General features: G+C 42.1%; 1 protein-coding gene across 1 annotated transcript in view; it reads right to left on the minus strand.

Annotated features, from left to right (window-relative positions):
• Window positions 1-16810, minus strand: part of DST (dystonin) — a 391490-nt gene that overhangs the window by 311641 nt on the left and 63039 nt on the right. The window contains exon 2 of the mRNA XM_066604043.1: window positions 171-232. Within this exon, the coding sequence (XP_066460140.1) occupies window positions 171-232 (62 nt within the window). The remainder of the gene's footprint in view (window positions 1-170; window positions 233-16810) is intronic.

Raw genomic sequence — 16810 nt, forward strand, 5'->3', positions numbered from 1 at the left:
GGGCCTTTACTTACGTCTTGTGGAGATTTACATTATCATCAGTGTAAAAATAGACTTGGCCAAGGGTGAGTGTTTATTTCAAGGGGGAGATGGAGACAATCTGACCTTGGGTGGTAGGTGGTCTGTAGCAGTATTTATACTAGTTATAGCATAGTTCTCTTACTACTCACCTTCATGAGGTGCTGGTTAATCCATTTAGTAAATGTCTTCTTTTGTACTTTGTCTCTTTCATCTGAAAATACAAAGCAAAATAATTTACTATTTGATGAAAAATGTGATATTGTACTAAAAATGTGAGGAAAAGTAGGATGGCAACAGTACAAAAAAGAAATAAAAAATTCTCCTTAAAATGATAAAGAAGAAGTGATAAAAGCTGGTTGACTAATTGTACACCATAAAACAAACTGCGCAAGGACCAAGCCTGACCTCTACATATACTGTCCAGCCGAGACCTTGGAGATGCCTGGGTAATAGTAACGACATAATGCAGCATCCTTTTTACACACAATGGACTTGCATTTAATAAAGCAATGTGCATGTTCCGTGTTTAATACATTATGGAGGACAGGATGCATTAGTAATCCAAAAACATAGCCTGTTACCCACAGCAGGTGACCATGAATTGTTCGCAGTGACCTTTCCTACTTCCCCCATCCCATTATCTTCAAGTCAAATGAATTGTCAGAAAGAGACTGAAATGAATGTAGATGACGAATTGGTATGTCACATTTAATTTTTTTTTTTATTTTCAGCCACCACTAGGGGGCACTTACTGCATTTTCCAGTATCATCTGTACACAGCAGTCATTTTATTATATAAGCCTATGGCCAGCTGCACACAACTGGATTTCAATTGCAGAATCTGCGATCATCAGCTGCGCTGACAATCCGCGGTATTCCGCACTTATTGAAAAAACAGAACATTCACATGACCGCTCACATAAGTGGATAGCGATTGCCGTGAGCAGATTTAAAATCGCAGCATGTTCTATTCTTGTGCAGACTCTGCACAGCTGGCTTCTATTGAAGTTAATGGAAGCCGTCTGACCCACAGCCCATCCGCGTCCTCACCTAGCGACGGCACCAGAAAAACAAATATATAAACTGTTTTAAAAATCTGTACTGCGCATGACCGACGGTGAGCATCCGCACTCATCTGCAATACAGAAAGCGAAGGTATGTGCGGTCACTGGCCAGGGTCAGAGATGGATTCCACTGGGGGCTCCCGTATGTGGAATCCGACCTGGTTGACACGCATGATGCGCCGGCGCTGTGGTATGGTGTGGATTCCCACTATCTTCCGCCATGCCCATAGCGCGGAGTATCGCGGGACGGATGGCTTCCATTGACTGTAATGGAAGCCATCCATGCACTTTCCTGCACAAATTAGACCAGGCTGCAATTCTACCCCCACGAGTGGAAAAACTTAGTTGACTTCTACTCGTGGGCAGGGGAGAATCGTTTTACACAGCATGTCTATGGACGGACATTGCTGCGGGTGTCTTTCCGCAGTGATAATCCGTCCGTGGGCATTCGGCCTAAATGTGCTCATTTTTAGATTTCCTTGTGATTGTTGAGGAGTCATGAACTTCTGCCGAGGACAATCCACTGCATATTTTGGATTCCGCCATCAATTCGCTGCAGATTAAAAAAAAAGAAATCCACAGTAGAATCTGCAACACCAATGGAGGTGCTGCAGATTTACGTCTACACCGCAGGTCCCATCACATGTTTTATGCATCATATGGATGACACTTCTTGAAATTTGCACAGGTGTCTCCTTGCATAAAAAAGTCGCACATAAAACGCGACCATGTGATGCATTGGATTTCAATTGTTTCATTTAGACGAATGTGTTTTTCCACACGTGAAAAAAAAAACAGGACCAACTCAATCTTTTTTTGGCCATCTTTTTATACATTGCGTGAAAAGATAGGTTTTGTTCTATATCTTTGGCTGTGATACGCCACAAGCTCCCATAAACTTCTGTGGCAGCTGGAAAAAGGGGGAGGGGGGATGTTACCCTGCGTACAAATCTGGGAAAAGTAGACAGTTGGCCCCAATTAGGCATTAATTGTCATTCCGAACATTCTATTCCGATCGTTGCTTGCCATCGCTTTCAGCGTGTTTTTTTTTAACATTCACGCAGCAGCGCCCGGTGAGAATGGCTTTAAATGCGCCAATGAAAATCGGGACTCGATCGTGTCAAAAATTAATTCATGTGAATATATGATGTGTACAGGCAAACGTATAAACAAAGACGCTGCTGAAAATCCTCAGTGTTAACACTAGATGTGGCCTTACACTAAGGGCAAACACACATGGCCGTATGCGTTGCGTTACTACACTCGCCGGTACGGAGAGTAGTCGCGCATGAACAAGGTTTTTTGTTTTGCTCACTGGGCGTTCAAACTCCACAGCATAGCACAGGAGTGCGAAAAGAATAGCAAGAAGATAGAAAAAGTCCTATCTGTATTCGCCCGTACAATGAATGCGTGAGAATCCCGATAGTGAAAATGAAACCATTGAAATCAGTGGTTTGGTTTTGTGTGCGCAAAAACACTTATGCGAACAGACCTATTAATGAAATCAATGGCTTCTATTCACCGCCAATTGAACGCACAGAATTTAAATCCACGACATGTCAAGTGTATCGCCGTCACCGCTGCAGAACTCACCCCCTCTTAATGAGGGGGTGCATTCCACACAGGAATCCGCGATGAAACCTGCCCGGTGTGAACCCAGCCTTATGGGGAAAAAAAAATCTAAACTATGCGACTGTTGCAAACAATAGGGCAGATGTATTCTAACTTGTACATTAGATTTCCAGCATATAAAAATCACAAATTATAGTGCACAAGATACACCCAGCACACTCCAGAGTATAGATCCCCTTACTATCCCTGCCACCCGTGGTATATACCTCCCTCTCATACTGTCTTCATCACATGGTGGAATTCACCGAGGAGAAATTCCATGCGATTTCTGCCGCTAAAATCCACGACAAAATGAGCAGTTTTGTTTTTTTTACACGGTTTTATATGCAGATCCACATGCAGAATTTCAACATGGAAAACCTGGTTTCCGTTGATGCGGGGGTACGGTCACACGTGGTTGAGATGATGCAGGAAATCCACACCAACATCTGCATCAAAACTGCTACAAAAAGTGTTTTTGTTTTGGATCCACAGCAACGTTCCCCCTTCCAACTAAAGGGGATAAGTCTGCCGCAGATCCAAGCCAAAATCTGAATGAAATTCTATAACAACGAGGGGGATTTTGATGCAGTTTTGATGCAGATTTTAGTACAGATGTTTTCCTATGGAAAGTTTGCACCATTTCTGCTACATGTGAATGTCCCCTTAGTGTATACTGGCGTAATATATATCTCCCTTAGTACTTTGTTCCTCACTGTATACACTCTTCACTAACAACAGTATATATCTTCCCCCTGAGCTATTTCACCCCTCCCCCCGTATAAATCCCCCATAGTATATATCTATCTCCCCATCAGTATAGTCTGTACCACATTATATACACAGTATACACACATACATTGGTATATACTGTGTATGGCACGAGAACTGTGTGGAGTCACGTGGAACCAAGAGCGGCTGTGCTTCAAGAAAAGGAAACAACCGAAGTTTGGCAAGACCTAATTTCAGGTGGCGCCCCCAGCAATTTGGCAGCCCCACAGGTCGCACACCCTTAAAGCTGGTCAGACAAAATCAACAGCAGTGGGCCCAATGACTTCTATGGGAGAGTGTTATAGGCATGATCTGTGACCTGTGCAGAGGTCATTGTGCAGGGAGGGGGAAGAGGTCGGTTGTGACCATCACCTGTTGTAAATGTTGAATCCTTTGTTATACATGTCAGCTTTATTTAGAATCCTGCCTGTGATGATAATGGGATGATTGCTGAAAAGTTCTAGAACAGGAAATGGCAGTCTATTGTCAGACTTAATTGTCACTATAAAAACTGGGACATTACATGTTTAATTATAGTTTGTGATATAAAAAAAAAAAAACAACAACATTGATTTTTAAAGAACACAAAAAGTTGATTTCTATACAGTAATTTGCTAATGGCACATTTACTTTATTCCTTCGTTACAGCTTCTGTTTGCAGAATTCACTAGATTACCAAAAAAAAAGTAGCACAGCATGCAAGCCCCATTATAGTCAATCCAATCCGCCAGGTGTCATTGGTGTCCGACATATAATGGATGTGGAGACGATGTTACGTCTATTGTTCTGCTCTTACAATGGAGTCCAACAATGGATGTTCTTACCGGAAGCGTGAACAAGATCTAAGAAAGCCAACAGATCACGAGGGGTCTAGCTGTATGAGATCCCGCCATCACTTCTTGCCAGGAGAAGTTCTAAAGTACTTCCACATAGTGAGCCTCAGAGATCTCTGGTATAACGCATCATTGTAGCCTACAGCGAGAGCCGCTTTTTCTAGTGGCGGTCTACTGTGGCCATCTATTATAGGCCTTTAAAAGAACCCCCGCCCCCAAAATAAATCAATATTGACTAATAACCATAAAATACAAGTAGCTGAGTTCTATCTGCTGTTCCTTTCGGTATGCGTTTCTAGGAAATGTGGGTGGCTAACAAGACCACCACAAAACACCCACTGGGGTCGTAACCCAGCTTTCCCAGACACACAAATGGCAAATCTGACTACTTTTACAGTTACATTTCTCCAAGTCCTGCAAATCCAACCAGACAGATAGATGTGAGAAAATCAGGACTCTGGGAAAGCTGGGTGACAGTGCAAGTGGGAGGTGCAATTGTAACCATATTGGTTGTTATATGAAAGATAATAAAGAGAAATAAATGTATCAATAGATTTATACTGTCGCTTTCATGGTGACTGTGTTGATTTGGGGGGGGAAAATGTTTTTTAATAACATTCAGAAACAAATCAGAATGATACATTTCACCAAAACAAACATGAAACAATATCCAGCAGTACATACGGCACACTGTCATGTAGTACATACGGCACACTGTCATGTAGTACATACGGCACACTGTCATATAGTACATACGGCACACTGTCATATAGTACATACGGCACACTGTCATGTAGTACATACGGCACACTGTCATGTAGTACATACGGCACACTGTCATGTACATACGGCACACTGTCATGTACATGCGGCACACTGTCATGTAGTACATACGGCACACTGTCATGTACATACGGCACACTGTCATGTAGTACATACTGCACACTGTCATGTACATACGGCACACTGTCATGTAGTACATACTGCACACTGTCATGTACATACGGCACACTGTCATTTAGTACATACTGCACACTGTCATGTACATACGGCACACTGTCATGTAGTACATACTGCACACTGTCATGTACATACGGCACACTGTCATGTACATACGGCACACTGTCATGTAGTACATACGGCACACTGTCATGTACATACGGCACACTGTCATGTACATACGGCACACTGTCATGCAGTACCTACGGTAGGTACACTGTCATTAACACATATGGTGCTAAGCATTAAGGAGGCACATACTGACCCAGACAACACATGAGGGTTACCAGCACTGCATTCAGCTCCTGCTCACTACTATGCAGATGCCACATCATTCTTCTACCCTTCTTCATGGCATATTCAACTAGATGGAGCTTTTGCTGTGCAGGAAGGAAAATTCAGTGACGAGAAAAACTCCGCCTGCCAGCAACACCCACAGAACCCTCCGGCACGAGCGACAGCTTCATGTATCATATCAAGCATAGTCCGGGGTAACAGAGCGTTTGTGTGCGGCCAATGGGGGGGGGGGGGGGGGTACGCAGAAAGCAGGAATTCCAAAAATATCCACCAAAAGATGATTGAGTCAGTGCTTGTAATGTAACACTAGTAAGAGGAGCCTGAGAGGACCTTTATATTGCAGTATTCTGTACTCTGCAGGACAGCATAGGGAGCAAATGCTGGGAGAAAGGGGGTCATTCCCACAATGCTGCGTCCGTGGAGCCTAAGGATGGATTCACACACACGTATGTACTTTTGCACATCGGACGTTGCGTATTTACGCATGTAACTATTTTTTTTTTTTATGTACTTTTTGCAAACACAAACTGCACATTTGCGTGTGCAAAGAAAACTTGCAGCCAAGGTCCCATCCATTGAAATGGCTAATTAGCCTAATTAGTTTCATATGTTCTATTTCCTTACGCAAATACGCCGGAAAATAGAACATGGTGTATTTTTTTTTCTTTTTGCGTAACGGATTAGCCTATGCAAAATACACACATCTGAAAGGACCCATGTGAATCAATGGGTTCAATTCACTGCATATTGTGCGCGCAAATATTTGCATGCGCATATACACTCATGTGATTACGGCCTTATACAAGTTCAGACCTCTTATTCAGGGGGTGGCTGGGCACTGTATTCGTGCTGTATTCACACGGGCAAGTGCCATTTTGGTCTGTTCATTTTCCATGTAATTTTTGCGCTATTTTCCTGTGATTTTCACGTGCGTGAGAAACGGGCTGGGCTCACACGAGCATGTGGTAAAACGCTGTGCGTATAATGCAGTGTTTTACCGCAGTATGAGCTGGCATATCGCTGCGTATGGAAGCAATTTTTCACTGCGCATCAAACGGTATTTCATGCACGCTGTTTTTTTAAAATTTCCTGTATAAACATCACACATACGTAATGTAATGTAATTGTGTATGTACAGCATTTGCTACACGCCCAAAGAGAACAATAGGGCTCCATCGCATGTAATACGCTGTAAGACAGAACATGCTGCGCTCTTTTTTACGCATGTATTATACGTATGCATGCAAGTGTGAATGGAGCAATGTACTTTCATTGGATCCATTCACCGCACTCTTTTGTGGCTTCTACAGTAATCTACATTAAAAATACATTGCACTCGCATGAAAATCGCATGCAGGGCACTTGGCATGCGACTGTAATGAATTTTTTTTAACACTCCCATAGGAAAAAATGGGCGATTCTGGAAGAAGAATTGCACAAAAATTGGACATTTTTCCAACTCAGATTATTGGTCCGAGAGAAACTCGCTTGTGTGAATTATCCCATTTAAATGAACAGACTTTCCCCGTGCGAGCTCTGTACATCAATGGTTAAATGCACTCAATCTTCTGTCTGGATCACTGTGATGCCTATGAGATTGATCTGTGCGATCCCCCTTTCCTCCATGTCCGGCTCCTGGCTTCAGCCCTCACACAGGCCCTCAGCTCAGGTTTTGACGCTCTATTAAACGGTGTTAATTTTCAACCCAAAGTTAAATATAGTTTAAAAAGTAGATAAGAAATCCCCATGTTTGCCAGGCTTGGGTTACCAGCAGTGAGCCTTCAGAAATCCTCCAGAATGTGAGCAGTTGGACGACTCCGAAGAGAATAATTAAGTAACTTATCCTTTATGAGAAAGAGCTTATCTGACAATAGATCAAGTGAGCTGGTATTATGTATAATGGCAGCAAAGTAACAGTAAAGGCTAAGAAGCATTAGCCAATATAATGATATAGTGCCATGGATTAGTCTGTGGAAGCAGAGCGGACAAGAACTGAATGTCACAATCAAGTATCACTGAGAGAGTAGCCCGTCCTTGTCAGAAAAGGTGAGGATCACTGGGAATTACAGGTTGCAATTCTCTTTTCAGCAATAACTGTAAGGCTGGCTGCACACAACTTGGTAGGAGCCCACAGCAGAATCCAGCCCTGTGCCCAGCTGGCATCCGCGCAACCTATCTTTTCTGTACTGCGGATGGTCCGCACGGCGAAACGTCAGACATGCATAGTACAGATTTTCTTTTCTTAAATCCCCGCTTTTCCCGCCGTATCGCTAGGTGATGACATGGATACCAATGAGCTTTTCGCAATGTCATTGCGGAAGGGCCGTGGGTCGGATGGCTTCCTTTGAGTTCAATGGAAGCAGTTTGGGCAGATTTCACTTAGAAATAGAGCATGCTGCGATTTTTTTTCCGCCACGAGTGGAAAATCGCAATTGGTTTCCACTCATGTGCAGGAAAAAGTGTTTTTCCACTGCATGCTATGGGCGGTATTTGCTGCGGAATCCGAAGGTGGACACCTGCTTTGGATTTCACAATGCAAATCTGCCCGTGTGCAGCCAGCCTTACTTCTGCTCATTAGAAGCAATCAATATGTCCTCTACATGGCCAGCAATCATTGGCCAGATAGAATTTGAAGATAAAATTATACTGGCTATAGTCACCTTAATGAGAACAATGGCGACTAGCCCAAACACAATGTAAACTGGTTGAAATAAAACATGACTGACTCTGGTGACTACCTCCTTCACACTCCAGAGATGGTAACGGTGGGAAGTACAATGGTCGAAGACATGGACGAACTAACTGGGGCTCTTCTCCATGCCTATTCTACCTCTATTACTAGTATGGCAGCAACTCTCCTGCCATCTAGGGGACGGGTTGCAGCTGCGATCCCTTTAACTTCGCCACTGATCATATACAGAATTGCTTTCAGTTACAATGGCCTTAGGATACAATATTTTCAACATACAATGGTCTTGCCTGGACCATTGTAACCTGAAACCAGATTCTAATGCATCTGTAGGATCTGCGGCCCATGTATTTTGCTGGAAAGTAAAGCCAATCAACATAAGCATTTCACCGGAAAAACCCTGTGTTACTGAAGTGCATGAACTAATTGGCTGTCTAGTAGCGCCTCTTTACACTGCAGTGCAGTACTACATGTTCTGCACTGTCCTTTACCTGTACCATAATGAGCGGATCCTTTGGACACCAGGTGAGGGCGGCTACATTTTATTTTTCTGGTACACTGTGTATTCTGTACATAACCCTAAAGATGGTCCTGCCTTCCACATAGAGAGTGATTTACAACTTCCAGAAGCTCTCTGTGTTTGGCCTCATGTCCAATGGCAGATCAGATTCCGTGAGAGCCCGTAGCGGACATTTTGGAGGATTCAGAACAAATTATCAGTTTCCCAAATAGTTATAGTTTGAAAATGCAAAAAATGTCCACATATAATAGTCATCCCTGAACCATTTAATATTAAGTCTTGAGACCGATGTATTTTATTGCAAATTTTACGCACCTTTCTTTTTCGCTTAAAACTTTAATGTATACTGTTCCTCCATTTAGAGAGGTATTCTATATGAAAGGTGTTTTGCATAGATGGCTGTGGGTATAAATTGAGCAGCCATTAGATATACTGTGGGTGTCATATTAGGCATGGTTGGTACGGGCTCGGAAAAAATCATCTCATACAATGCAATGGGATGAATCAGGTGCCCCCCAAAGACCCCGTACTCACCCCTCTGGATCCGCCGCATGAGTGCCATCTGGCGAGCCAACGTGCATGCGCAGTACAGCGCATAACGCGTCGGCAGTGGGCGATGACATGGACGGCGGTAGGCGGTGACGCGTAATCATGCAATACCTCTGCTGTGCTCACAGCGGAAGCATTGCGTGATGGATGGCTTCCATTGACTACAAGCGTGTTTTCCTGCAGCAATTAGAGCATGCCGCGCCTTTTGTCACACTGCAGAATTCCGCAGCGTGAACATTGAGCTATTAAGTTCAATAGCACCTAATAGCTGCGGGATAACGCTGCAGATTTCCGTCACGTGAAATACGGCAGAAATCTGTCTGTCAGCATTAGCCCTTACCCAAGAGATTCTCTGATTTATTGTATTAACACTAGAGATGAGCGAGCGTACTCGGAAAAGCACTACTCGCTTGAGTAATTTGCTTTATCCGAGTATCGCTGTGCTCGTCCCTGAAGATTCGGGTGCCGGCACGGAGCGGGGAGCTGCAGGGGAGAGCGGGGAGGAACGGAGGGGAGATCTTTCTCTCCCTCTCTCCCGCCCGCTCTCCCCTGCTCCCCGCTGAGACTCACCTGTCAGCCGCAGCGGCACCCGAATCTTCAGGGACGAGCACAGCGATACTCGGATAAAGCAAATTACTCGAGCGAGTAGTGCTTTTCCGAGTACGCTCGCTCATCTCTAATTAAGACACAACTTTTTTTAGACAAATAGTTCAAGTTTACACAAAAAGGGGTGTTACAAAGCCAAACACAGCTACATCATTCATTTGGTTCAAACAGTTTTTTCCTTGAAGTGTAAAGAATAATCACGTTCTGCTGACTCATCTCTCTCTGCTGGCTCCATTGTTCTAATGAAAATCGAATGTATCTTTTGGTGACTCACTATCTCATCAGTGTAAGGAATTTACTCTGCAGAACATTTCACTTGCAGACATAGCAAATTAAGACTGGAATACAAAACTGAATCATAGAAAATATAATTTCCCTCCCAACCTTGTCCCCATTTCAGAATTTTTCCTACATCACTATTTTCCAAGATGGCCACCTCATTTCTGCTAAAATGCAGGTTGAAACTACATTTACCACAATTCCCTACTCTGTACTTCCTTCCTGTGCACGCCCCCACTAAGTGCTGCTCTGCTATTGGTCAGCAATTCAGTCCTGTGAGCTGAATAGGGAAAAAAACCCTTTCCTGATTATTTCTACTAAGCGAGCCTGACCTGTGGCGCTGGAATACCTACAGGTCATATCCAGAGACAACCTGGGAATAAACACTTCTGAAGTGCCTGGAGGTGGTGATGGCTGATAGAGCTACAAAATCCAAAGCAGAACCGCACTGCAAACTTTAATAATTTAATAACATTCAATCATTATTCAACTGACAGAAACTTTATGTAACTGGAATACCCCTTTAAGCTGAAAGAAATGGCACCTAAACATGTTTAGTATCTAAACATTTGTGTGTGTGGTGGTGGGGAAGGGTGGTTGTTTGGTGGGTTTCCATTTTTTTTTAAACATATATCATTGTAGCTCAAGTTTCCTGTACTTGTAATGAAAGAAGAACTCTATATTTGGTTTAAAAAAATCACTTAAGCGCTTAAAAATGAGCTCCAGAAGCTTAACCGATCGCCCTTCCCAACTGCCTTAAGAATCAGACTTGAACTGTTAGAATCATCACTGATCAATGGAGATTGCTATGGCTAGAATGTGTATGTCTGAATCCCACTGGGCTAATGCTCTTGTAATCTCCACTGGAGCACAATGCCAATCTATTACCTGTGCCCCACGATGCTCATAGTGCAAGGCTATGGTTCACAGTACTACCGTGTTTCCCCGAAAAAAAGACAGTGTCTTATATTAATTTTTGTTCAAAAAGGTTTAACTTTTTTACATGTATAGTTGCCTGGACACTATTTAAATTGACTTTTTAATTAACTGTTAGCAGGGCTTAATTTTGTAGTAGGGCTTATATTTCAAGCATCCTCAAAAAGCCTGAAAAATAATTTTGCATCCTCAAAAATTCTGGAAAATCATACTATGTCTTATTTTCAGGGTATGTCTTATGTTCAGGGAAACGGGGTACTATACAGCCAGCATACCCAGAATCACAAACTGCGTCCTAGAAAACCTTTCCCTGAATTTTTCAATTACTATTATTTTTGTTATTCGGAGTCGATCATTAAGCAGAACTGGACACGTCCCCTACTGCCACCGACATTGGGAGCAGGAGCTTTAGCAAGCATTAAAAACTCAGGAGCTTTGTTACTGTTGCATCTGGACACAAACAGATTATTGTGTGGCGTATTGAGAGTCTCTGTGTGGTGGAAGCAAACATACTTGGTGCCAGGATAAAGCACAAAAGCCAGTTAGGAGGAATGTGCTGCTGCAGAATGGGATAGTGTTTGCTCACTGTCAACATTCATTCAGCAGAACTTTTTCACATTTTCTTCCTAGGTTGCTGCATACACCAAAGGGAACTAAAATACCCAGAACTGATGCAGTGTCATTTTTGGGCCTACCAAGAGCCAATTGAATGCATTTGCACCTTAACCCCTTAAGGACCACTTTTTTGTTTTCATTTTCAATTTCTAAAAATCATAACTTTTTTTATTTATCCATTAAGCTGTGTGAGGCCTTATTTTTTGCAGGACAGATTGAATTTTTCACTGGTAGTATTTAATGCACCATGTTATGGATTGTAAAACTAAAAAATTTCTAAGTGGAGTGAAATAGAAAAAAAAACCGCATTTTTGAGTCTTGTTTTTACATTCTGCGGCAAACATGGCACGATAACTTCGTTCTATGGCTCACCACGATTACAACAACACCAAATTTATATTTTTTTCTGTCCAACTCTTAAAAAACTGAATATCTTTGGGAAAAAAATAAAAAAATATTTTCTGCCACTATCTTCTGACCCTCATAACTTTTTATTCTTCTGTCAGCATTGTTATGGGAGGGCTCGCTTTTTGTGGGACTGTAGTTTCTATTGATACCATTTTGGAGTACATATGACTTTTTAATTGTTTTATATAATTTTTTTTTCTTCTTGGAGATGGGGTGACCAAAAAAGGCGCAACTCTGGCATGGTGTTTTTTTTCTCACGACGTTCACTATGCTGGACAAATAATGCAATGCTTTGATAGATCAGACTTTTTCAAATGCAGCAATACCAAACATACTTGTGTTTTTTATTGTTTAAATTATTTTTTAAAAATATGGGGGTAAGAGGCGGGTATAAACTTTTACTTCCTTTCATTTTTTCTAATTGTTAATAAAAAAAAATTTTTAAACTCATTTTTATTTAGTCTCCACAGGGGACTTGAACTTGCGATTGTTTGATCACTCCTGCAGTATAATGTAATACCGCAGTATTACATTATACCATCACCCGAAAGACATTCTACCTCACTACAGGCATGGCCGAGTTGGGGGCTTTCAGAAGGCAACCAAACGCCACCAAACATTGGTGGCAGTAAGGAGACAGAGTATGTAATAAAAGAAAAAAAATTACATACTGACCTCCTGCAGCGCAAGGGTCTCCCGACATTGCTGGTCGCCACATCGGTCTTCTATTTACATCGACTGCAGCAGTGAAGTGACCACTGCAGTCAATGGGAGGCCGAAAAGGATATCTTCTGTGACATCCCATAAACCTACCTCCGGGCTTCCATACCTGTCAGATACTGTGGGGGCGCTACAATGAGTATATTACTTTTATACACCTTTTTGGGCATGGGGGATATACCTCCTCTATGGATAGAAATAGTAGAGCGCAGCGGTAGCTGATGGCCATGACGACAAAGCGGGAGAGATGGGGCAAGTCCTGTCTTTTTTTATGTGCAGGAACACAACTGTGAGAATGAAGCCATTGACATCAATACTTTTGTCCCATTTTGCGGGCATGATTTTCACGCCTGCAAAACCAGACAAAATCACGGTCGTCTGTTTAAGCCCTAACATAAAAGAAGCGCACAAGTGCCGACCTGCTCTATTTTATTTTATAAAAGAGGCGGTCAGTTTCCCTGGCAACAAAAAGGAAAAAACCAGAGGACAGAGGAATCAATATCTGGAGAACGGAGCACTTTGAAAACATCTGAAGGATGAGTGCATTGTTTTGCGATTTCGATCACATTGAAATCAGATTCCCGAGATTGGAATACCCCTTTAACCCCTTAACGACCAGGCTGTTTTGTACCTTAAGGACCAGACACTTTTTAGGGATTTTACCCATGTGGCAGTTTTACTACCCTATTTTTTTTCCATCAGCCACCAAAATTATTTTTCCTGCGTTTTTTTCTCCGTGACATATAGGGCTATTTTTTAAAATATATTTTTCACTGACATTTTTTTCCGTTTTTTGGGGGTTAAAAAGCTAAAAAAAAAATATTTTTTTTAAGATTTCTACTTTTTTTTTAAAATTGGTATATTTACACTAAAATAAAGTATAGGAATGGGTTCCTCATTTTGTTTCGGACATTATGATAAATAATATGTATGGTTTTGGATTACAGGACGCTTAAAGCGGTAGTTTTGGTTGGCGTCGGCTTCCTGTTATTTTCTTTCTTATGTATATATTGTTGTTTTATACTGTAATTGTGTTTTACTGATGTATGTAATTGTGTTTTTACTATCTATGTCCCCCATGACGTCATGTAAGACCTCTGGGGGACATTCACATGTTTTTTGTTTTTATTTGACACTTTCCCACTGCAGCTGGGGCATCCATAGCATCCCCAGTTAAAGGGAAAACAACCCCTGTAGTGACATTAGTCACTGACAAGGCTGGTCAGGGTCTAGTACGACCCTGCAGCTCTGCTATAGCAGGGAATCCCGACAGTCACGTGACTCCCACAGTGAAAGTTACACTTCCACTTTTACTTTCCAGTACACGGCGCTCATTGAGCGCTGTGTACTTGGGGAAGGAAAGGCAGAAAGGGTTGAAAACCTCTCCTGCCTTCTCCTCCGGGTTATCAGCTGTTACTAACAGCTGACAACCCGTCCTGCCTCTGACTGATTGCAGAGTAGGAGGCTTAAATCCCCACGTAATTTTACATACGACTGGGTTTTAAGCCCAGGACCAAGTGTCATATATTTACAGTGCCCGGTCCTAAAAGGGTTAAAGACATGAAGATTGTGGCCCTCCTTTATTTATTGCTCTTTCACTGTCCAATTTTTTATCTTTTATGAAAATGTTATATTACCGTGTTGCCCCCAAAATAAGACCTACCCTGAAAATAAGCCATACCCTGATTTTTTTTTTTAGATTTTTGGGGAGGCTTGAAATATAAACCCTACCCAGAAAATAAGCCTTAGCTGCATTACATTAAAAAAAAGAAGAATACATTATCTAGCAGGTCGGTCTGGGTCCTACCGCTGCTTCTGGAGCTCCACAGCGCATCCTGTAGTCCTCGTTCGCCCAGAGAAGATCACTTCCTGGTTACAGGATACATAAATCCCAGCTACAGGAAGTGATGGCTTTTATTGGTTTTTAAACGCTGCTCAGCCAATCAATGCAGCTCTGGACAAACCAATCACAGTCATCACATTGTGGAGGTGGGATTCATGAATCACAAATCAATACGTTACTCAATGAACAATTTACAGCCATCACATTGTGGAGGCAGAATTTATGAATTGGCTGAGCTGTGTCATTGGCCAATTCATGAATCCCGCCTCCTCAACGTGATGGCTGTGATTGGCTGAGCAGCGGTCAAAGAACCAATCAATGCAGTGCTGGATGAACCAATCACAGACATCGCTTGGTTCACAGGGCACTGCATTGATTGGTTCTCGAGCGCTGCTCAGCCAATCAGAGCGATCGCTTCCTGGGAGTGGGATTTATGAATCCCATAATCATGAAGTGATCTTCTGTGGGCGAACGAGGACTGCAGAATGTGCGGCGAAGATCCGGAGAGCAGCGGGAGGACCCGGACCAAGCCTGCTAAGTAAAATAAGACCTCCCCTGAAAATAAGACCCAGTGCCTCTTTGGGGGCAAAAATGAATATAAGACAAGGTCTTATTTTTAGGGAAACACAGTGGTAAGTTGTTTATCTTAATGATTGCAATTAGATATTATTAGAATATGGATACTTCTTTAGATAAAACAAAAACTGCATTTAACTTCTGAAGACTGCAGGGAGAACATCACACAAATGTTGCAAATCAAGTCGTGAATCTGGACTCTGCTGACATGAAACCACTAGGTGGCAGTCTAATATTAGGAAGTAGGACTTACTATAAAAGGATTTAGGACGTGACACGTTGGTGCTGTAAAGCAGACTGAAAAACTAACATTTTGTAATACAGTCTGGCTATCTGTCACTTTTATTAACTGGTAAATGAGGAGCAGAAACACAGGGCATTTAGAGTTTTCAAAGGACCATCAAATATTTAGGAAAAATTACATAAAAAGGCACATATCAAATATCAGTGCTTCTAGTCTGGCACGCTCATACTGGACTAAAGAATCACAAACGTGGCTACCTAAAGTAACACCAAGATAGCTGAGGTTAAAGTTATGTTAAAAGTGTAATGTGAGTGCGATGTGTCTACCACTATTGGATGTACCACCACAACGATGTATTTAATTCATATTAACAAAAACAAAAAACACAAATCTTCTGAAAGTTGTGTTCTAAAATGGCAATTCCAGACCAGAAAACATAAAATCAATGCAAATTCTTCAAAAGAGGCAACTAGCAAACTGTGACACTGAGACCCCATCCAATTGCATTGTCAGACTGTTCACTCATACTGCTATTTGTATGGTCTTCGGTTCTTATGGAAAAAATGGTTCATATATAGCGGATTTTTTAAATCAAGTTGTATTTTTTAATGGTACCATTTGATGTACTGAAGAACTTCAAAAAAATTTTAAGTGAAGTGAGATGGGAAAAAAAGCACAATTCCACAATCTTTGGGGGGGGGGGGGGGGGGTTGTTTCTGCGGTGTACACACAGCAATAATAAAACTTTTTAAAACTGATTGCTACATTTTTTTTTAGTCCCCACAGGGGACATGATCCTGCGATGGTTTGATCACTCCTGCAGTATGATGTAATACCATAGTATTACATAATACCACAATCTGACAAGCAATCTAGCTAGCCATGCCACAGACATGGCTTGATAGGCAAACTGCAGTGCCAGCCCTGGGGCTTTCAGTTAGCGTGACACCAACTCTCTTTAAATAAACAATCCCTTCCCTAGGAGGACATATTGGAATTTAGTGAAACTTTCTCTGTGTGATTGTAACGTTGATGTACGTAAGCCATTACAATATCAGAGTAAAGGAGAATTTATTGTGGGAAATTGACCCCTTGAAGGAAAGCTTTAGTACCCTGTTGTACCACCTATAGCTTGGATACAAGATGTGATACGGGTGGGCATGGAGGCTCTAGGACCCTGTTATACCCCCTCTTGCTTGGATACAAGATGTGATACGGGTGGGCATGGA

This window comes from Eleutherodactylus coqui, chromosome 1 (assembly GCF_035609145.1).
Source record: "Eleutherodactylus coqui strain aEleCoq1 chromosome 1, aEleCoq1.hap1, whole genome shotgun sequence".
In the NCBI taxonomy this organism is placed as follows: Eukaryota; Metazoa; Chordata; class Amphibia; order Anura; family Eleutherodactylidae; genus Eleutherodactylus; species Eleutherodactylus coqui.